This window comes from Opisthocomus hoazin, chromosome 7 (genome assembly GCF_030867145.1).
Source record: "Opisthocomus hoazin isolate bOpiHoa1 chromosome 7, bOpiHoa1.hap1, whole genome shotgun sequence".
NCBI classification, from domain to species: Eukaryota; Metazoa; Chordata; class Aves; order Opisthocomiformes; family Opisthocomidae; genus Opisthocomus; species Opisthocomus hoazin.
The window spans coordinates 57,269,082-57,292,443 of NC_134420.1; the positions used below are offsets into that span (position 1 = coordinate 57,269,082).

General features: G+C 47.1%; 1 protein-coding gene across 3 annotated transcripts in view; it reads right to left on the reverse strand.

Annotated features, from left to right (window-relative positions):
* The window catches only part of PRIMA1 (proline rich membrane anchor 1), a 52,630-nt gene extending 31,076 nt beyond the window's left edge, over positions 1–21,554 (reverse strand). For all 3 annotated transcript variants that reach the window (XM_075426540.1, XM_075426543.1, XM_075426542.1), the window contains exons 1-2: positions 21,334–21,554; positions 14,965–15,115 (exon numbers count right to left, since the gene is read on the reverse strand). In XM_075426540.1, the coding sequence (XP_075282655.1) occupies positions 14,965–15,115; positions 21,334–21,426 (244 nt within the window). In that variant the 5' untranslated portion in view covers positions 21,427–21,554. The remainder of the gene's footprint in view (positions 1–14,964; positions 15,116–21,333) is intronic.
* Positions 21,555–23,362: the final 1,808 nt, after the last annotated feature.

Consider the following 23,362-nt stretch of genomic DNA (forward strand, 5'->3'; position numbering starts at 1 on the left):
ATCCTTGGAAGTGTCCAAGGCCAGACTGGATGGGGCTTTGAGCAACCCAATCTAGTGAGAGATGTCCCTGGCCATGGCAGGGGGGTTGGACTAGATGAGCTTTAAATGTCCCTTCTGACTCAAACCATTCTGTGATTCTGTGATGTTTAAATGTCCATCAGGGTGGTGCTTTGGCATTGCAGCTGCTGGGAACAACAGCTGGGACATGGCCCCAGCCCTGGTCCTGCCTTTGCTTCCCCCTGAGAAGCAGAAATAAAGCAAGCTCTAAAGGAGAACTCCAAACGCTAAAGCAGCGGCAAGCGGATTAAATCCAGCAAATACAATAAAATATGAGATCCCCACAGCACCCAGGGCTGTTGTACTCAAAGCGATGGACACACGGTTTAGACAGCTGGGGGGAAGAAGGGCACAGGATGGGCAGCAGAGAAAGCCAGATCTATTAACAGCCATCATTAACTCGAGGGACTGGGCCAATGCAGCAGGAATGCAAAGCAGGAATGGAGGACAGCTTCAATAACAGATGAAGTCCTCTTGGGGCAAGTTCATCTCCAGTAAATCCAAACATGCTGGAAAGGATTTGGATTACCACAGTCCCCAAAAAGCAGTGACCCAGAAAGCTGCTCTGCTGGACCTGCTCCCTGAGATCCTGCCACAGAGAACAGGCACAGGAGGAAAATGCTACCCAGTGAGGAAAGACCAAAGAACTGCCTTAGACCAGCAACATCCCATCCTACCACCCTCACCTCCAGAGCATGGCTGTAACTGTACATGATGTGCAATAGACTGGCTTAAAGAAAACAAGAATCACCTAATTTTGAAGCAAATTTTGATCCAGAAAAAGATTTATGTTGGTTTTCTTTTATTTTTTTACTTTCTTACAGATCTGTGCCCTTCCTGTTGCTTGTAAACGTAGGGCTATTTCCAGAGTGCCATGAGCCAGTCGGGTAAACAACTACTACAAGACAATAGCAGTGTGCTCAGCAGAAAGCCTGTCCTGATTTACTGCCTCCCTGGAGTAGCTAGGTTAAATAATACTGGTGGAAATCAGCTATTTCTGTAGCAGATGATACTTCTGTTTATCACATTATGTTGCAGACAAGTTTATATCATGCAGCTGCTCCGTGCATATGTTCCTACTACACTTTTAGGGGGGATACTGCAATCACTACACAGCAGGAACTTCTGCTATAATAAAAACATGTGCGGCATGATGCTGGAGAAATTCCCTCCCCCGCAGCATTTACACTGTAGATGCTGTTATTCTACACTCTTGGTTCCCTCATCTCCCTAGTTTTCTCCCCCTTTCTAAAAATACGCCCCTTCTGAAACAAGAAACATGCTCAGTTTTGCGCTTAGTTTTGGCGCCTGGAGTTTGCAGGAGGTGGAGGAAAAGGGCAGTTCTGCAGGAGCTTTCTGATAGTCATGGGCGATAGAGGAGCGCACGGCTCACTGCAAGAAACAGGACTGGAACTGCTGGTGAAAAAACCTGAGCCTGGATACAGCCAGTGAAGAAGAGAGGAGCTGGGTGAGGGAGTTTTAAGCACGGTGCTTAAGATCTTAACTTAAGAGGTTATTGAATCTGCACGCATTTAGGTTTGGGTTTTGCAGCGGATTTCACTAAAGCCCCAAGTTACTGTGCTGTCCTGGTAGGTCTTATGCAGCTGCTTTTCCCTGGCAGATTTGAGAGTCCTTTAGAAACTGAACATATCATTAGGACCAAAATAAAAATAATAGCAGATGAAAGTATCGGTCGCCTAGGCATGAGTGAAGCGCATTGCGAGGAAGCGACTTGCGCAAAGTCACCGTGGCTCAGTGAAAAAGCCAGTAAACAAATGTCTTTTGACTCCTGGCCAGTCCTACTCTGTGGATGGTGTTGCCTCCTCCCTGAGAGCAGATGCAAGCACTGCCAGCCTCAACCCTATGAGGTTGTCGGTGAAGCTAATGGGACTAGCCAGAACCGAGGTATAACCCCGCAAACAGGAGCAAAACGTGGTTTCAGCTGCCAAGGTCTTTTGGAGGAGAGTGGGGTTAGTGAGCACAGAGGGTCTATTTTCTAAAGTATGATCTGGAGAAGCAGTAGCATTTACAGGCCTTGTGGAAAAAAGGCTTTTAAGGAGATTACATCATAGCTAGTTTCTGTGTTAACACTCAGCTCTGGCATTTATCTTTACAATGGACGCTCACGTCAGCCACTGCCCTCTGATCTGACTTTGTCACATGTTTTTCTAACCAGCAGTCTCCCCATGAGATGCCGCTTCTCCCTCGCCATCTGATTCTCCCTCACCATCTGATTGCCCCTCAGCAAGAAAGGATGGTATTGTTTTCACCCCAATTAAATCACACGCTATCGGTTTCTGTCGCGAGCAGATGAGAATTGAAGCCTGTGCCTTGCAAGGCAGCCTCCTCCTTGCAGCAACACGGTCATTCTGGAGAGCCCCGTGGGCACCGCCACACCCCCACTCTCCGCAGCCTGGATCAGCACCAGGCTGAGCAGCACCCAGACAGTCCTAGTGACACCCCAGATAGTCCTGAGCGCTGCCCCCCTGTGCGAGCCGTTGCTCCGGCAAGCCCGGCCGTGCTCGGTGTCCTGCCTTCCGAGACGCAAGGGTCTGACTAGTGGGTATCTGGTGCTTCTAAGAAACAGGTCACAAGTACGTGAAAATTTGCTGTTAAATTAGTACCCTGGAATTTATTTTAGAAGGTGACCTCATTTCCAGAGGTTCTGAGCACTCAGAAAGCCGGGATGGTTTAACTTGGGTATGTAGACATACAACCTTAAGTTTAATTTTCTGAGTTTTATGATACAGGCTTTAACCTCTGCTAGGCAGAGTGTCACTGTGGGTAGGAGGTAAAATTCCTCCCAGGACGTGGGTTCCAGCCTCTGCTCTCCCCCTTGCTTGTTGGGTGATTTTGGAACGATCTTCACTCCCAGCCTCTGTTTCTCCTTCTCCAGGACAGTAGTCCCAGCTTTCCAAACTGTTGCAAGATGCAGGGATAAAAAGTGCAACACAAGGCTGCATGTCAGCACTGTTGTTATTCCTTTCCCAATTCTCTAACAGGGTAAATAGGTAAATTTTTAAGTACTTCATACATGTTTCTACAAGAACTAGCTGTATTTCCCTGACCTTCCCATAAACTACATATGCAAGCAAACACAGCAGCGAGGCCATGGTCTACAGCAGCACGGCACTGACCTGGGGACAGTAATTCTCAGTTCTTTTGAACAGAGGCACCACTGAGAGGCACAGAGACGTGCCAGCGCAGTACCATCCACTTCATTGCACAAACATGCGGCCTGGCTCTCCAGCGGCGAGCGATGCGCGCAGGAACCATGGGCTATTCTTCAGTGGGAAAAAATCAGTACTGAGGATCACCTGCTTGCCCCAGCAAACTGTGGGACCTCGTTACGTTGCGGCAGTGAAAAGAGCATGCTGGAGACAAGAGGCCTGAAAACACTGAACCTTCACGCAAGTCTGCCTTTGCCATTTCGGCACTTGGATACCTGAAAGCATGTTAGGATATTTCCACCAGTATTCAACAAGCAGACACAGATGCACACGTACGTACACAAAGATACCTACATACGTCCCTCCCCCATTTTGATTTGGCTGGCACAGACTTCCTAAAGCAGATCTAAAAACAAGTATGATACGCAGAGGTGAGAGAACTTCCAACACGTTTTAAAGATGAAAAGGATGAACTTTTCACCTGTAATAGGTGTCAAACCATCAGCCTTGCAGACCAGGTGGACACTGCATCCCGGCCCCTGCCACTGTGTCCCAGGTATGCCTGCTCTTTGGCCGCTTCTGCGAGGAGCTGGTCGAGCCCGCTGTGTGAGCCTCTGGCTTCCTCGCTACATCTCATAACAAGGTTGAAAAAGATCAGAAGCTTCTGTTTTGGTGTTTACTGTCATGGGCCCCCGCCCTCTGAGACCCATAAAGCTCAGTAGATGCATGAGCAGCTATAACACAGGCAAGAAGAGGTTTGCTGCTATGAATCAAATGCTGAGACTTTTTCAGGCTTCTTGGTAAAAGGGCTACGTTTCTTTGCAGGCTTACGGCACTGGGCTCTGGGGGTATCTGACAGCAGCAAGGACCAGTGGAAGCAGTAAAGGATCACATCTAAACTGGAACTTGCTAGGGGCAGGAAATGCATTTTCCCACAGAGCTTTCCTCGTCCATCACATAGCTAACATCACCTCCCAGATCCACCACGGGAAGGTAGGTATGAAGAGAAATGAGTTGTCTGGACAGTTATCTCCCCCAGTCAAGCTGGCTTTCCTTCAAGCTGTTTCAGAGGCTGTTTTGGAGCAGAAGATGGGCTTGTCACCAGCTACCAGGTATTTCAGGGAGAGACAGGCTCCTGCATGGGGTGGTGCAGCTGCAGAGCGCATCTCATGCAGAAGTGACTGCCAAGGAGCAAGTGCATGAGTAGGAAATTGGCCTCACCATCCCTGTGTCCTCCCTCATGACCTGCTGGCTACCACCCGCCTCAGGTCATCAGCGAGGAAGTGCTTAGTGAACAGCACACAGAAAGCATCCGTCCTCTCCAAAATTAGGTGGAGTGGGCTATGGCTTAGGACCTTTGCTGGGAGTTAAGTGGTTTGCAGAGCTCATTCGGCACCTATCTGCATTTTTAGGTGATAAAAGCCCTTAAAAACCTAGCCTTTGATTTTACTGAGCCTCAGGCACCCTTGGATGAAATCCATGCCCCAGCAGGCACTGTGAAGCCTGTTAAGGTACTATGGCAGTGGCATCCACGTGGACACTTTAGCTACATACAGTGATATCACTTTCAGGCTGTGAATTCCCACGTATGCTGATACACGCTCATTTGCCAGGTGTTTGCTGACACTGTATCATCACTGACAGAGGAGAAATAAGACATGACGTAGTGATGTTTTGCACCATAGGTTCTTGTCCAGCCCCTCAGGCTGCCTCCTTTCTTTCATTACCATGCAGTGACAGTGTGGCCATAAGCTCTGCCTCTTGCTCCCGGCACGGTGAACATCTTTTCCTCCTTGCTGTGTGGTGGTGCAGCCTCCTCTTCTATGAGTGCTAGGACAGGACATAGCTGATCAGTTCTGTAGCAATTATTGTTCACTTTTGAGCCTAAAAATAATCTTTAGTGCTTTACATCCACTAGTCTTAAATCCAAGGTTTACAGAGCTGAAAAAATATTTCCGTTTCAGATATAACTCTGAGTGGCTGATAGCGTAGTTGACTTTCCTGGGATCTCCTGGCAGGTTGGTGGCAGAGGAGAAGCAGCACCCCGGACTCTCTTTTCACCGCTCCCCGCAGTGTGGGCAAGACACCTCCTTCGCAGGAGTCACAGTATGTCACCATCAAGTCTTCTGAAAGCTTATCCATCTTTCAGCTCTTGCAGTGAACAGGCCTTCAAAGAAGGGATGGGTATAGGCTGAAATTCAGACAGCTGAAATACGATTTTGGAAGTCTAAGCTCCTACATTGATGACCAATCTTCCATCAGCAAATGATTAATTAGATCTCTCGGGGCTGGCAGATTCAATCCCACAGAAAGATGACAGATTTTCTTGGTATAATGTTCTACATACAGAACAAATTAAGGTCCAGATCTGCACAGCTTCTTCAGGCTGAATGGCATTCACATGAGTGGTGTCATCAGAGTCACAGGCTATGAAATGTGAGCAACATTCAGTGCTGCTGGTATGATTAAGATATTATCTCTTAGCAGCTTTTCAAAGAGTTCAGGAACCTCCAGATAATAGCAAAGATTGGACAAGCCTCACATCTTAGAGTTCAAACTTTCTCAGAATTAGTGCCTTCAGGGAAGGCAGATACAAAACCAGCCTCAGCAAACTGCAGACTGAATTTCCTAACACAGATTGTGGATGACTTGGAAATGCTTGGGATATTTTCCTAACGTGTTAGTAGCAGCAGTTTCTAACGCACTGGTTTGTGTCCATCTCTGAAAAATTAATGGTTTGCCTGTTAAGCATTCACTCACTATATGGAGAGGGTGACTATAACAGACATACACTTTAGATTGGTTAGTACAGATGGCTTAAAAAAATTCGCTTTACAAAGAAAGCCATATTGCAAGTCATATGTCTGAGTTTTAGGGAACAGCCAGCTGACTATGTAGCAGATACTTCTGCTAGTGTATGGCATCTATATAAACATAATCCTTCTGTTTGATATTACATAGTTTATTCCTTGTGTCACTTCAGTGGCTCAGTTATTGCTGGAAGGGCTACAGCTATCACTTCAAAATGTCCCTGAGGAGACCAATCAATAATTCCCATACCTAGTGCACTTAGTTCCTTTTCCCAATTGTATTCAGGTTCATTGTAAGGGAAACAAAATTGATGACCCATCCAGAGTAAAATGGAACTGAAGTGTGAATGCCTTCCAAACCAGGCGTAAATTTCATTCTAATAAAACCAAAATTACATTTATAAACTGATAAATTTCCATGCAGTGTCCATAAAATATAAAATATCTAAAATGGCAATTACATCATATTAACAGATCAAGTCATTTCACCATGTCAAATGCACAACATGAAGTCCTCAGTCGCCACTCAGAGTACATTTATAACTCTCTGAAAGCTAAAAGACAAGGCACAGGCTACCTTACAGTCACAAAAGCAAGCAAAATGGTTACAGGTTGCTATCTGCATTTTCCTCAGGCTTCACACAGAAATCTGGACCTGCACAGGTAGGCGAGCTTTTGCAGAGATGCTGCTCACCATCACTCCCTACTGAAGCCTACAGCAGTAGGCAGCCAGCGCCGCAGAATGATGCCCCAGAAAGCTGAGGCAGAGCGCCTGCAGCTTGCCAAATCAAACCGAGGGTTAAATCAAACCCTCCCTTTGCTCCACTAATAGTCATTTCCTTTGACAGTGGCTATGAAATAAGACTATGCACTGCTTCCAAAAGGAAAGGAAAATGTCCAGGGATGATTCAAGAGAATCTGCTGCTTTGGTAAAAGTCCAGTTTAATTGCAGCAGTGCTCCTAGTAAAAATCCAGTTTAATAGCAGCATTTTCAAGGAACAGATTTTTGTGTAAACTATTTCTAACCACTGAACTGATGAAATATCAGCTCCATTTAAAAGACACTTCAAAATTATAAACTGATTAATTTTAATAACAATTAGGAATTCACAATTTGCTACTATATATATGTTGTTATAAAGTGATATGATTTACTAGTCGAAGTGTTAAATTAACTTGCACAATTATTAACGACAGTTTTTGGCAGTGGCATCAGTTATTAACTATGTTTGTACCATATTAATGGACACTATGTACTCATTTTGGGATAACACCCCAAATGTCCAGACTGCTGCTTCCTTGATCTGCTACGTCGATTTAAAAATTACCCGTAAATTGCAATTACACAGGCAGTGCATCACCTGTCCATTGTGTCTACAACAAAGAAAATCCACAAAACCATTACAAGAACATAGATTTCTGTGGGTCTGCTTTACTGAGGTCAGCTGCTTAGCCCTCCCTGCTAGAACAGCTTGTGCCAATTAAGAGTTTACATCTGACTTGTGGAGATGAGGCACAACTCCTTCTGCCACGGGCAGGGGAACCTACAATTACTTGTAAATCAGCAGCCTCTGACTCATCAGTAACTTCAGTGAAGATTTCTTATCTTCTTAATCAGTGAAATGGTAGGCATGTACAAATGGACTGCCATCCACACAGGGAATTAATGTCTTCAGCTTAGCCAACTCTTTTGCTTAAAAAAAAAAATACCAAGCTGTTGGGAGTATGCATCTCAGAGTAGAAAGGACTGTGACTGCAGAATCAGCTTAATATCTGCTGCTTCTTTTTTCAAAATTAGACAATGCTTTTAATCTATAGATAACAGAACTCCCACTGATTCCCGCACTGTAAAATCTGGCCTGAGGCTCTTACTTTTAAATACTTCAAAATGTATGAACAAGTGAATTTTCAAGAGAGTGGATTTTTCCATAATATGGATTTATCACTGCACGAAAAATTCAAAACAAATCTGCAAGGTCCCAGAGCAGGGGGAAGATTCATCACTTGTCTAAATAAAAATTAGACTTGACAAAACATTTCAGAATTTATTGTGGTGAAAAACTCTGAATTGGGAAAGCAATAGAAGCTGTGACTGACAGCCTGATCTAACCAGTGTTTTACAAAGATAGTTTACAACAGCCCAGTATGAGATGTTAGGTGCACGAGTGATAGCAGAATCCTACCATGAAAGAAACAGCATGAACCTTTCCAGTCTTCCCTGCTTTCTAGTCACTAATCCAGCTCTCCAGACTTGAGGTAACATCCCAGATGTTCAAACTATTTCAAACTTCATATTTGATTGCTGCTTAAGAAATATCCTCATCCTAAATAATTTTCTCATTTTGACTGGTAGGTAAGCACTTGCAACTTTTATTCCTATGCCAGAAATAACTGCTAAATGCAAAAAATAGCAGGATTTTGAAGGCTTTATGTCTTTAGTGATAAAATCAGAGGTGCCTGCAGTTTGAAGCAGGAAATCTAATAATTGCTTTTCTGATTTAGGTGGGTGAATTCTGCCTAAATACCATCTTGGATACTTAATGATTTGGTTCACTGTGCTAACAGAGAACGTAGTGTCTGTGATGTGAGAACAACATGATGGGGACTGGGACTAGACTCTGCATGTGCTACCATCCATGACTCCAGGCTGTGGGGCTGGATTTCAATTCAGACTCGAAAGCCTCAACATCCTTCTGCCAGTTCTTAGAGTCACAATCCTCCAGTAAAATGAAAGTTTATGTGGGAGAAGACAAGAACTGAATTTTGGTTTTGCTTTGTAAATTATAAACAATGCTGTCGCACAAGTCTGTAATTCACAGTATGACAGCTGTGTTACCAAAACTGAACGGGCTTCCTTGTTTCAGCATTCTGCTTGCATTTAAAAAAATCACTGTCTAGACCAGACTTGTAGTAAAACAATATTCTTTCACTGTAGCTGTAATTACTATAAATGTCTTGGTGTAGGAGACAATGTGCTCCCTGCCATTTTGGTGCTACTGTAGTTCTCTTCCATAACTGTTCAGTTTTGGCAGTCACTATGTTGTGTGAAGTATGGAGGAAAACATCTTCACATATTATAAAACAAAAACACCCTCATCTGTTCACTAACAATTCCACTGGGCATCAGCACTTGGGAGCAGTTAATCCAAGACTCCTCAAGTGTGCCCAAATTCTCAAAACTACTCCGAACTGGTCCTTCTGGCAGAAGGGCGGTAGGTAAAGGCTGGTCCTGCCAGCTGAGCCCTTAAGAGTCAGAACTGCTTTTGCAGTGGCTGTCTGGAAAGGTGCAAAGCACTCACAAGGCAAAGGACCTACACACCAGGAAACTTAAAGTCAGAGCTCTCTGAGATGCTCAACCCATATTGCAGACTGCCTGCAGCAAATTCTTTGGCACCTCGTTTTAAAACATGTGGTGGCCTCCAGGAGGATTTAAATGCAGTTCGCAATCTCACAGCTTCCCCGGAACTCCTGGAGGACAATCATAGACCTCTGCCAAGGACAAAAGTCCTTTTAGCGTTGTGTAGGCTAGCACATCAACTTCTGAACCCATGTAGTACAAGAAACAATGTGGTGAGCATCAGGACCGTGCTCAGCTCTCCAGCTTGAACGGCCATCTGGAGACTCTGCTCAGCATGAGGCGCAAACTCGTTCTCTGGATTCACACGGGGTCACCCTGTCCATTCTACCACCAGGATTTAGGTTGTAGAAAAGCCTAAGGAGAAACCGTTTCTTAATCTTTTATGTCCCACAGCCATACATTTTTTATTTCTATAACAAGTTTCTGCTGTGAAAGGCTACGTTGTTAACAGTCAGCAAGCCAAATCCGCAAATTTTAGCTGCTTTAAAAACTACTCAAATTTTAAGAAGTTCCAGACTGTTCTTGTACTTCAGACTCCTGCCCATATATGCACATTGTGACCATCTGTCCTAAAAGATCCGAAAGTCCTTAGCTTTTCTACTTGTACTGAAAGGACCCTGCACACTTTCTGAAACTCAGCTATACATCTGTGCTCATATAGTTGCCAAAAAGTTGTGCCCTTCCTGTAGCTGGTCATTTTTATTTTGGCATTTTCACCAGTCCAAATAATTAGTTAATTAGATGCACTATCTCCAAAGATGAAGGAAAAGATTTCACCTTGAAAAACAAAAACATACAATTACAGCCTGGAGATCAGAGTCCTTTGCAGTGATGTTATTCTCTTTGGCTTTACACTGACTTGATTGTGCTTTATCTCAACTGACAGCTCAGGGCAAACTTTCACTTGAGGTCAGGAGCTGTAAAGACCTCACTGCGCACCTATGTGCAAGCGTCCAGTGAGTCAGAGGTTGCTTCACAAATCCAGCCTCAGCTATACTAGTACAGCTTGTAATGATTTAAGACAAAAATTTTTATTTATGTTTCCTGTTCTAAATTTTGACCAAAGCAATGTTTGACTGGACATTTCCATCATCCAGAGAGGGGATGGCAGTACCATGGACTCCTCACCCACCGCAGGAGATGGGTAAAGCAGAGACAGCAAATGTTTCTAACCAGCAAGCGAGAAGTTCATGCGGAACAACCTTTCTCTTCCTTGTACCATTTTGAAGAAGTCATTTTCGAAATGTTTTCTCCTCAAACCTTACACAGGTTAAAACTGTGAAAACACTGACTGCAGTGTATGTCTAGCTTTAACCCTCTCCTGTTTTGAAAGCCTAGCTTCTACTTCCAGACAAAGTCCTTTCTTCTTTGCAATGCCCCTGGAGAAACCTGTGTGCTCAGAAAGTATTTAAAGGTTGATAGCAGCAGTATTTTAGCTTTTGAAGGGGCAACATAATTTGAACTAGCTTAATCTCATGGGTCTCTGAAGCCAGGTTAGAAAAGCTGCCTGAACAAGTACTCCACCCACCTTGCCTTAGTCCTGGCTGAAATCCAGACACAAGGAGGAAAACAGATGGGGAAAAAAAAGAAACAGTTAATTAAAGGCCAGGTTCTGAGCATCTCTATCTCTTTCAGGTCGTTACAGCCACACCTAGGGAACACAATTTCATTGAAAGTTCCTCCTTTCTTTGCTGTCAGCATCTAAGCTTAGTTGGCCTTAGGCCCCTCAGAGCCTCATGAGCTTTCCCTTCACTTCATCAACAAGCGGTTTTCTCGGCACGGGTTAAAGAGCAGGCTGCTGCTTGCGTAAGGAGAGTTACTGTGGAAACATCAATATGCCAGACTGTCTGGAGAAACCGCAGTTGGCTCACCAACATGTCTCCTGACAGTCCCCACCACTTTGTCATGCAGTCCCCACCATCCTAGTTACTTCAAACATGGGCTGGAGCCCCTCTCATTGAAGACCCTCAGTAAGGTACACATCTATACCGAACAAGACAGCAGTATCTCAGCGGGATGCCAACACACCTTATCTGGAACGAAGCTCAGGAAACTCAAAACTGAAATGCTCGATGTGTCCCACGTTACAGAAGGAGACAGGGTGGAACTAGCAATATTGAGAGAACCACCATCCACAGGGGCCAGCGTGGCTGATCCTAGCCTGCATTTGGATACTGTAGATCAGACTGGTTCACTGGGGCAGACCAGGAGTCCTACGCTTAGCAAGGAGGAGGCACAGGGATATGTTGCCATGAAGGAATGTCCAATGGCAGCTGCAGAGCAGACACAGTGAAGGCAAAAACAGGGGTTGGAAGGGATGTCGGAAACGCCAGTGGTCTGTGTGAAGGAGTTAGAAACGTGGGAGAAGGAGGCCTGGGGTCATGGCTGAAGGACAAAAGCAGTCTGTCTTTTCTTCCCTGGGGCCTTGGAATTCACCAGTCCATAGTTTTGTTGTCTATATTTGGAAATATGAGAGCCATATGATCTAATTTAATTTGCCATATTCGTACTGTTGAACGAACGATATGCCTCCTCAGGGTGCACTGAAACACATCCCACATGTTCCTGTTGCAAATACGTAACAGTGAGGTGTCTCCTAAAGCCTGGAAAGCTGGTGTTTCTACTACTGCCCATGTATTTAGACTGACTGCTAAGTTGTGTGCGATTCTACTCATCTTCTGTGGAGGGAATTCGCTTACTGTCCCTCAGAGTAAACACAACACTTACCAGTTATTATACGTGAATCCTGGAATTCACAACATTTAACAGATTTTGTATAAATCTATCTGCAGGAACCAGAGCTAAAGATTTGTCTCTGGAGCAAGCTGTCAATATTGAAATGTCTAAAGAGACACTAAATGCACTGTAATTGTTCCTGAAAGTCCTCAGTGGTCCTCAAGCACAATGAAAACCTTTCACGGAGTGATTCAGCTGCTCACAAACAGTTACCCAGTGCCATCCCATACATCTGAGTAGGGTTTGCAAAACATTCAGGTGGGACTGATGGAGAGGACACAAAGAGGGTCCCCTGCTCTTCCACAGCAGCAGCTGGAAACCAGACAGGACATGTCAAAGAGCACTAGATGGCTTCATTTAGCAGATAACCCAGCTGTCGGTGCCTGTAGTAACTGGATGGAAAGGAATTTTGTATCTATTTGCTTTAATCATCATGCCCAGTAGCTGTTTTTAAAGCGTGTGGAGATGATCTAAACTTCTAACAACCTCTTTTTTGCAGTTTGACTGCAAAAACCAGCTTTTAAGGACAGTGCCTAGCAGGCTGCAGCCTTTTGTGCTCATAAAGCTCTGAGAGCAGTGCCAGCACCTTTACAAAGCACCTCATGGCCCAGACACTGTACCTTGCAAAGGTAAAAAACTCGCAGCTCTGGGGCTGCTGCTTTTTGCAGAGGTCTTTCCAGTACTTAACTTTAATCACTTAAAAAGTGCCAAGTGCAACTCTAGCATCAACCACTTCATGATAGCTTGCCTTGTCCCTTTACTGCCCTCTCCTCTGAATGCTGTTTAAAAGCGGTGTCTATAACATCATATTTAACCACAAGGCTTGCTCATTCTCACAAGGATGGGGATTGCTGTACACGTGGGCTAAATCACAGTGCCTAGACAGCTGATAATGAAAGCATCTTTCAAGCTGAGGCACTTGATTGCTACTCTAAAGCTTATTGGTGAAAGGAATGTGTAATCTGTTTGGTTTTTTTTTATTGCATTTGAAATGAAATAGCTTGTTTAAATATTAGTCATCTGGATTTATATAGCTCATTTTTAGAACTGGGTTAGCACCTGGCAATCTAGCCTGAGTAAGCATCAGGCTATCCCAGACGCAGGCCCATTTGATTTCTCTTTCCTCTTCTTGCAATGTGTGACAGACTTCTTTATTCTTCTGATATGATTTCCTGCCCACTTCACAGGAGACAAATCCACGGGCTCAGAGCCGCTGCCTGACGGCAGCTGGGAGGGTACGGAGCCCAGCAGCGGTGGGTGCCCTCCTCCTGCCACAGCTGAGCAGCCGGGCTGGTCCCAGTGCCGACACTGCTCTGCAACGTCTCATCTGGGTACGAGCAGCTCCCTCAGGGCAACGGGGCACCCCAGGCACAAGAAAACGGAGTGGCAAAGTACTTTATTTTCCAACTGTGAGACAAAGATCACGGGAATTTTCAATATTACTGTCCATGACATTTCCTGAATGCTGAAAGAGATTTTTCTTGCTATAAAAAAACCTTCATCTCTGCTTTTCCAGGCTGTCTTTGTACTTCCTTTCCCAAGTGTTTCCCTACTTTTTTCTCCTGCCTCTGCCTTAAATTTCTGCAGCATGGCACACATACAAAGCATGCTCCTGGCAAAAAAACCACACTGCAGAATTCTGCCTGTCCTGTGCCTGGCTAAAAGCTGTGCAGAAGCCTTCTTCGTGTCTTCTGCACATCTGGGGATGGCGCTGATAAAGACAAACAGCCAAATGACGCTGCCTAATGATTTCTTTTCCCTTGGGGGAAGTGCTGAGAAGGATAATAGATATACTTTGCAACAGTGTTCCCAAGGGAGTATATCTAAGCAGGGAGAAGAATTAATAGGCGGCCTTTTAGGGAGAGACAAATTTGCAAAAATATAGAAGCACTAAGGAGATTTGCTGGAACACCGAACACCCGGGACCCAAACGTGTCTGCACAGGGCCCAGCCTGCGTCCCCGTGCCCAGCCAGCGCAGGTAGCCCGGCGAGCTTCGTCCCGCCACGGAGGGACTGCCTCTCGGGGGACCACCGGCACAGCCGTTGCTCCCCAGACAGGATCTGTGCGCTGAGGATCACAGGAACGCTGATGTGGAAGGAAGCTGGCAGAGCTAGCCAGCAGGAACTGCAGGCACAAGGTCTGCCAGGCACAGGGACGCACAGCTGGAAGTCAGGAGGTTGGATGGGCTGGGTAAGGCTTGGGAGCACTGGTTTGTATGAAGAGAAATAGATGAGTCCTAGCCTGTATGCGCAATAGTGGGAAAACCACTCGCTTGCTGTGACTCCTGACATGCCCCTGACTTTTGTTACAGTTTTAAGCAATTGAAAACCAGTGAGCCCGACTCGCTGCTGTGGTAAACCAGTACAGCTCCATTGTCCTGAAGACAGCCAAATCTGCAGGATAGTCTAGACAGAGTGTTTGAATTTTTGCCTGCTTATAAATTAATTTGCCTTGGAGCACCCAGACCTCCTAGCCGCACACCTGGTGAAACAGGAGGTCACGCAATGCAAGGGGAGGCACGGAGCTGTGTCTCTGAGGGAAGCGCTGCCCAGGGCTAGGGCAGCAGGGAACCATTTAAAGACAGGGAATCATATATAACACAACGAAAGGAGGGGATTTCTCTGGCTTTCCTCCAAAAGCCAAGCATTATTCATTGATCAGAAAACAGATCTTCATCTCCACTGAGAACGTTTTCTCGTCCATTTGCCAGGTGGAAAATGACAAACGAGCTAGCTGTGCCCTCTCCCACATCCTTTCTCCTTACGTCTGTTGAGGTGTCCCTGTCGCTTCGCCCTCCCTCAGCACAGCCCGACCATACCAGCAGCTACTTACTTGGCACGACTAGCAGCCTCGGGGGTGGCGGAGGTGGAGGAGGCGGTGGTAACGGTGGAGGTGGCCTGCACTGGCAAATCTGCTGGCAGCTCTCTGTGACTTTCTCTGCTACAGGCTTGGAGCACGACTTCTGGGACTCACCCTGAGTGATCTGTGAAGAAACAAGTCATTGCATGAGCAGCAGAAACAGTGAAAAATGCTTTTTCATGGATGTGTTTCTTGGACTTGAGTACCCGAATGACACCTCAGACTTGTAGTGAGAACTGAGCTCGTGTTCCTCACTAAGGCCACTACAAGGAGGTCTCTTCCCTGCATGGTGCCCATTTTTATTTTTTCACCTCACACAATAACCTCAAGAACTCCTTCCCTCTGTGAAGTTTGGCTGAAATTGGGCAGATGGTTTCTGAGTTATTATGGGGTAAGGAGAAGGCGGGTAGCGGCAGACAATATGATTGCATAAGCCTTCTTTCCTTAGGGAAGCCATCTAGCAGCATGCATTATTCACACGGTGGTTGCTGCAAGCCAAAGAGACCTAATAAAAACTACAAGACAGTTAGGGTCAGGATTATGTTCATTTTCCTTCCAGCAAAACTGAAAACCAGAGGAGATGTCTCCTCCGCTTTGCCAGCCTCCCTTTGATGTTCAGAGAGATTTCACGGAGTGTTTCACTTCCCACCAAGAGGAGAGGGAGCCCACGTTTTACTCATCTGCGGACCACATCAATGACAGAGTCAAAATGGAAATGCCACAGACGGCGACTTGTAGCCTCTGTAACATGCAGTGTTGCTGAAGATGGGGCACTGCAGAGCGCAAGTAGAGGCATCGCTGGGGCATGGACAACGACTTAGCCAGTACTGGTATACAATATATTCAATAGTTTGATGTATTCATGACAAGGACCACTTATTAACAGCATATTTTTCTTACCATCAGTAATATTTACATGACTAGGGATTTAAGGAATATTCAGTAAAATTCCTGATCTAACGCTACAAAATGAAGAGGACTAAGTCCCTAACAGAACGGAAATCTGCTGAACATGTCAGGAGCTTCTGAGAGGTGTTAACGTCAGCCAGCTCTTTTTGAATGTACTGATACTCAGATGGAAAATACTGGATACAATTTTAAGGAGACAAAGCCTAAACAATGAAACAGCAGGTTATCTAACGAGCACTTTGAATGCAGGATTAGGAGACCACTTGGAACAGGCTTGTGTGTTGCTGAAGCTAAGGGTAGTTATGCTAGCATTCAACTGTTGCCTTGTACAGTTTGGTCTTGGGAGGGTTATTGTCCTAATAGTTTTGTCCTAACATCATCTTCTTTCATTAGCTCTTTTCCATGATATGCTGGTCATTACAGAGACGATGTCTCAGGCCATGCTTTCTGACCTGTTTTAGGTGGGCCTCTTCTCCCTCCCTGCCTATGCCCTGGGCCACCCAGGGTTGTCTTTTCCCTGCTCCTCTCTCCTGCCCAAGCTTTGCCCCCCTTCCCCTGCCAGCTCTGGGCACACAGTCTGTCTCCTCCCCCCTTTCAATCCTTGCCGCCAGCCCACAGCACAGCCAGAGAGCTTCTCCCACCACCCACAGCTGGGCACCAAGGGTGCTCTGCTGCCTCTTGGCTACAGGAAAGACGCACGCAGTCATTTCATGTATTTCTGGCCAAAAAGAAAGATGTGGCTAATTAAAACAACATCACTGCACAAAGGACATGTTCACATGCGTAGGAGGTTTCTAAATGCAGAAAGATGCACTACTCTGGCCTCGGGGAAATGGAGGTAGGACTTTGTTGATTAAATATTATAGAGAGGGAGGAAAAGAACAGAAAAAGCTACGTGTAGCTGAGTTGGAAGGATGGCTCGGCACAGCACAAGTCAGAAGGCTCAGTTCTTTAAACAGCTTGTCAAAGTCTATTACCAAACATAGGGAAAAACAAATTCAGCATGAGTGCTTTCCAACTTTCCCCTTCACCATCAGGTAACAGCAAGAGGATGGTTAAAGACCATCCCAGACAGCTTCCAGGAACTTACACAAACTCTCTGAATGCTCTAATGAATCAAAATGACTCCACTTCATAATCCCTCATGGCTGGTAATAAATCTGTCTGCTAAGCAGGCTGATTTACTTTTCAAGTAAGTGATCCCATGCAGCCGAATGCCCTCCATGCCATTTCAGCTCTTCCAACGCTGTTTACGCGCTGGGTTGGGGTGTCAGCGGAGCCCCGCAGGAAGAGTGCCTGCTCCGTGCGGTGGCAGTGGCACGGCTGGGGTACCTCCTCGTTGTACTGGTGTGACAACATTTACTGTGCTGACAGAGGAGGCAGGGCAACATCTCTCCACCGGCCCCGGCAGCTGATTCGGAAGCAACTCTTGACTCCCAGCTGTAATTACTGTCCCCCACTTAGTCCCCCGCTTGCTGAATCCTAGGGCTCGCTATGTCTCCCAGGAGCGGGTGCAATGGGAGGGGGCAGAGACAGGGAAGAGTAACACTGAGCAGACTTGGAGCCAGCTTCATTTGCAGACCAGATGCAGCTTTGTGTATATAAGTCTGAAGACGGTGCTGGTATGGAAAAGCTACATTGACTTATTGCTCTAACTTAATATCAACCAGAACCAAAGGCTTGGTCTGTCTGTTTTTAGAACTATTGACTGCTGTTAAATCCCTGGAGGTTCTTCTACCTTAGGCTGGTAATAGAGTGTCCTCAGAAACCAGCGGGTATTTTTCTCGATTACTTTGCAAACAAGATTAATCCTGTACATGCTCAGCCACTGTTTGCTCCCATGTACTTTTAAAACATTATTTCTGAAAAAAAAAGTTGCTTTGTCTCTCAATACATTAGTCTGAACCTTTATCAAAATTCCCCGTGATCTTTGAAATTGTTGGGAAAGAACTGACATTTAAAAGCATGGGGTTTATCCCCTATTTGTTTCCCTTCTCTTGTCACTCAGTGAAATGTCTGGTTGATAGAAGACACCTGTAGGAACACAGATACTACCTTGCCAGGGGTCTGTCTTAGAGGGTTAGTTTAAAATAACAAAGATACCGTAAGCTGGCTGAAATCTGTCAGGAAAAGGAAAGACACAAACCGAGCTTGAGGGCCTCGAGGAGGAGAGAAATAGCCAAGGACTGCTGCAAGAAGTCTAACTAACAGTAGCAAGACAGAATTAAGAAAAACAAGAAAAGACATTTGGCTCCTTTTCAAGAAATAAAACCCCACTGTTGATGTCTATTAGTCTTCTCATGAAAGGAATGAAGGCTATTAACTTATATCTTTTAAAGGTAAGCAGAACACAATCACTAGAAAATGTGCTTTGGGGAACAATCTTGCTCTGGGAAAGGATGCTGAAATAAATTACTCCATGTTTCTTTTTTACCGTCTGCAGTTCAAGGTAAGCTGCCTTTACAGGAGATGGCGGGAGGAAAAAGGCATGTTGAAAGAGCCTAATCTTTCCCTGGCCAGGTCTGCTAATTCGAGTCCGGCCTCAAACTTTACTGCTTGTTTCTTCTGCCAGACACTGCCCCGGCCCCAGAAGAGCTTTGGAGGCACTTTGCAGATAATGACTCACCAGGCACTCGCTAGGCTGCCAGGCAGTTTGTCGCACAGAGGTTGCCTTGGCAAGGGGTCATCTCCGGAGATGGACCACACAGGGCTTGCTCCATAGCTGTAACTTCTGCACCTTCCAGTCATTCCTCCAAGTGCCATGAACACGTGCCTCCTTGGCCTGTCTAAAACCTGGCCGCTTGTTTGGGACGAGGCTTTCTTAACACACTCAGCAGTTGCCCAGTTTGGACATTCATGTTGCCTGGACTTCAAGCTGATGCATTTTTTACCCTGCTCTGAAAAGACGTAAAGAGTTGACTTTATGGATCTGTGCATTTGATATGAACATGCTTTGAAAAAAGGGCAGATGTTTTTAAATATTCATGGAAATGAAAATCTGATCCACAAATGTCCAGGGAAAAGCAAACAGAAAGCGGTAACTGGTGGTTTCCTTCTACAGTCTCTCTGTTGAAGTTCATGTCTGTGATGTATTTCTTTTTAATCTGAGATTTCCTTCAGCAACAGTGGTCCTAGTCCTGCTTTGCATAGAATGGAAGAATAAATGCATGTGGTCAGAGCTGTTTAGTATTTCAGTAGAGTCTCACGGGGTTGCAGCAGTCCACGAGCATGCTCTACAGAGTCGGATGGGAAAAAAGGATTAATACAGTCCCCGGAGGGTGGCCGTCTTGTGACTTTCTGAATCACGTAAAAGGAGGAAAGCTTGAAAAGAGAAGTGCAGTTGACTGAAAAGGCACAGAGACCTCTAAAAGCCTGCTGATGTGGCAAGAGCTTTGTCTCCTGGAAGCAGTCTACAGAGATGAGATCTCAACATCACTGCATAAATCCCAGGACGGCTCTACATAATTCACATCACAGTTAATTCAGATCCATGTTTATGAAACCAGAAAAAACCTGACCCCGCTATTTATCATGACACTTACTGCTCTTTTTTTTTAATTATGTCAAAAGCCTCAGGCAGAATCGTCCCTTCCTTCTCGTCACAGTGTTGGCTACGACACTAACAAGAAAAGATTGTGGGGTTTGTTTTGTTTTGTTTTAAATAAGATAATTGCTTCTCAGAATCACAGAATCACAGAATGGTAGGGGTTGGAAGGGACCTCTGTGGGTCATCTAGTCCAACCCCCATCACCTCCTCTGATTAGAATTTGACTGATTCTTTTAAGTGCCTCAAGGCAGGGCCTGAGGAAGGAATGCAAAGATGCGGGAGGGAAGGCTGTGCCACGCATAAGTCGTCACATGGAAAGAGGAGTGAAGAAGGGCTGGAAGAAGAGATGTGAGAAAACACGATGGCTTCTACAGATGGAGCAGGGGCAGGTGAGCAACATGATGGGACATTACTGGATTAATCGAAGACACTATGGCTTGCTAGACTTTGAAGATAAGAGCAAGGATTAGGACTCAACATGGGGAGGGGAGTCATGGGAGGGATTCAACGATGAGGGAGTTTCAGTCCCAGGAAGGCTGGCATGCCAGTGAGCGCTCCACACCTGCCGTTCCCACTGGTACCTCCTGACAGGAGCCTTCGATACATCCTACTTTTGGGAGAGCTGGAAAAGAACTTGAGTATGAGCAGCTTTATTTGATTGCCCTTCCACAGAACAGCAGGAAATAGCACAAGTATAGACGAAAAATGCGACAATAAAACTTACAAATTATTGCAAGGAAAGGCTGGGCCCCTCAGCGTTCGCATTTCTCCGAGCCTGTTTCAATTCTTGTAAACGTAATTGTTTTTGAAAGATCAGCTTAGATCACCTGAGTAGTTTGTCAGAAAGATGTTCATGCGATTTTTTTTTTGTCTGCCTGATTGATTGACGGATTACAGGAGAGAGGTTGGAGAAGGCATCGCTATGAACACAATTGTGTTTCCCTTAAAAACGCAGTCACAGTTTTAACTTATGCTTAGCTACCTGGATACTTGAGCAGGATAGGAGGAAGGCAGAGCTGGCAGAGATTTTTATGATGGGGGCATTGGTTTAAAGGAGGTTGTTTTTGTTGTATTTCTGTTCATTTTAATCTGTAAGGAGCACAAATCCTCTTTGTCATTCACGGCAAGAGACACGATGCTAAAACAAACAACATCTCTCTTTAATCTCTTGGTTGTCACTAAGTTTAGAACAGGGAGTAAAAGACGTGGAGTCTCCGCTGTGTTTTCTCCAAGAAAGAAACTGCAATTGTTCTGTTCTTGAACAGCACTCGGCTGGCCCATCAATCACTCCTCTGAAGGCACGTATTATAAATAAACTTTAAAATATCAATGTGATGCATCCGAGTCGAGCTTTGCTGCCGTTCTGGTTCTCCAAACTGGATGGGCGCTCTCCCTCATCCTACACCCGTTTCTCCCAGTCCTTCTTGCTGGTCGCCCCCCATTACAACCAAGGTCACACAACACCAGAGCGTCGGAGTTGGCAAAAGCTGATTCAGCCCTTCGCCCAGAGAATCCTCAATTCGCCATCAGCATCGCAAACCCACGGCAAGACACGGCCAAAACCGGGCTGCCGAGGCTCCGCTGCTTTCCGCGCACCTTCCCACCCACCGCGCAGCCCGCTCGCCAGCCCCCTCACCCCCGGCCGAGCCCGCGGCACCCCGCTCGGACAGACCGCTGCCGGGGGCTCCGAAACGGCCGCCCGCCCCGCACGCCCCCCGCCCCGCACGCCCCCCGCCGAGGGGAACGGCAGCTCCGGCCGCCCGCCCCGCACGCCCCCCGCCCCGCACGCCCCCCGCCGAGGGGAACGGCAGCTCCGCCCGCCCCCCCGCCGCCGGCCCCCTCCCCGCAGGGCCGGGGGCTCTGCCCGCCGCCCCGGCCGGCCCTACCTGGCCGGAGCCCCAGAGCGGGTGGAGGGCCCAGTGCAGCAGCAGGGAGGGCCAGCAGCGGCGGAGCAGCCCCGGCAGCCCCCGGAGCAGCATCCCTCCGGGGCGGGCGGGCGGGCGGGGGCGCGGGCTCCGGGCGACCGGCGGGGGGAGCGGAGCGGAGCGAGCCGGCGGCAGAGGCGTTGGCTCGCACCCATCCCCGGAGCGCCACCGTCCCAACTTTAATTCTGGAGGGGAGGGAGGGAGGGAGGCAGGGAGGTGGGCGGGTGTGGAGGGGAGGGGAAACGGTGGTCGGGAAAGCCCGGCGCCCCGCAAGCCCCGGCTCCCTCGGCGGGCAGACGCGCCTCCGCCCCGCCCGGCCCGCCTCCCGCCCGCCCCGCCGGCTCCCCCCCCTCCCCGGGGTGCTCCGCCGGCTCCCCGCCCGGCGCTCTCCGCTGAGCCGGGGCTGCCTCACGCCGCGGGAGGGGAGCGGGCGGCGGGAAAAGTTTGGCGCCGGGCTGTGCCGGAGCCGGAGCCGGCGGGGAGAGGCGGGAGAGCGGCGTGGCGGCGCAGCCCGGGGATCGCGGCTCCCCCCTGCCCGCCGCCGCTGCTGCAGTGATTTTTCAAGCCCATCGAGACAGCACCCGGCGCGCTCGGCTCCCCCCGGCCCTCCCTCCCGGCGCCGGCTGCCCTCCGCTCGGCCCCGCGGGGCCAGGCCAAGGGCAGGGCGAGGGCTCAGCCGGCACCCGGCGTCCTGGAGGAGCCTCGCCCCACATTGCAGCCGGGAGGTTTTTGGGGTTGGTGGTTTTGGGGTTTGTTACGGGGTTTTTTTGCCCCAGAGCTTGTCCTGTGAGAGGCCGGAGGTGTTGGGTCGCGGCCCCGCTCCCTGCCCGCTGCCTGCGGGATGTGGCGAGGAAGATGCTTCGTGGCGTCTGCGCTTCTGTGTAATAACAAAGCGTGCAGAGATGTTCAACAGCACTCGTGGGGAAGCCGATAAAGAATCCCCTGATGTAAAGGCACAGCAGCCCGGCCTCCCGGTGACGAGGAAACGGGAGAAAATCAGAGCTGAAGAGTAGGAAATTGAAGCCGAAGATGGGTTCACTTCCAGTGAAGCAGCTGATGAGCAAAAATCTGTTCTGTGAATGGTGGCCGTTGCTGCAAGTTGGGCTTGGTGTGTGTCAGGGTGCCCGTAAATGTCTGTTGTTGGGTTTGTGGCATGGGCACTGTTTTCAGTGGTTTGAATGCAGCAAGCGAATTGTTGGGCCCAGAGTTTACATTTCATACTCAGAGATGAAAGAGTTTGAGGATACTGATTCTAGTTTTTCTTCGTATTTCTGGCACCCACTTAGCCAAGTTTAATAAATATTTTCATAGAAATCTGCTCAGTGAAGCAGGAACGGAAATACATTAACCTCTCAGCTGATACAGGGCTAAAATTCTCTTTTCATACCACCGTTACACCAACATATTTCCGTTCATTTTGGCCCCGACAGGCACTGGTTTAAATGTCAGGACTGTCAGGACCAGCAACATCTCAGAAATGAGAACAGTGTAGTGGAATTTAATGGAGTTACACCTGAGTCGAAGCAGACCCATTGTGGCTAGACGTTTATTTGTAAATCCCCATCGTGTGGGTTTGTAAGGGCAGAATACAGGGAGACAGAGACATTACGACCTTGAGTATAGGCAGTAGTTGTACAGCAAATATATTTTCTGTAATGATGCTGAAAAAGATGGCGTCCTTTTCTGTAAGTCTACTGCATAACGTGCAGTGCTTAATATATTGTGCTCATTCAATTATAGTTTTAGTGAGCTGGAGTCACAAGAGACAGCAAAGCTTTTCAGGCTTTCTGGCGATTTCCTGAAGGTATTTCAGCACTTGGTCACAGTACAGAACATAATAAATTGCACCATCTGTATACATAGTTCTTGGTTCCTGACAGAATGAGAGATAAGGCTTTAGGCATTGTACGCCAAAAAAATACAACACAGATTTCTTTCCTTTCAGAATTTACAATGCCTTAATGTCAGAAGAACTGTGGATTTTCCTGCC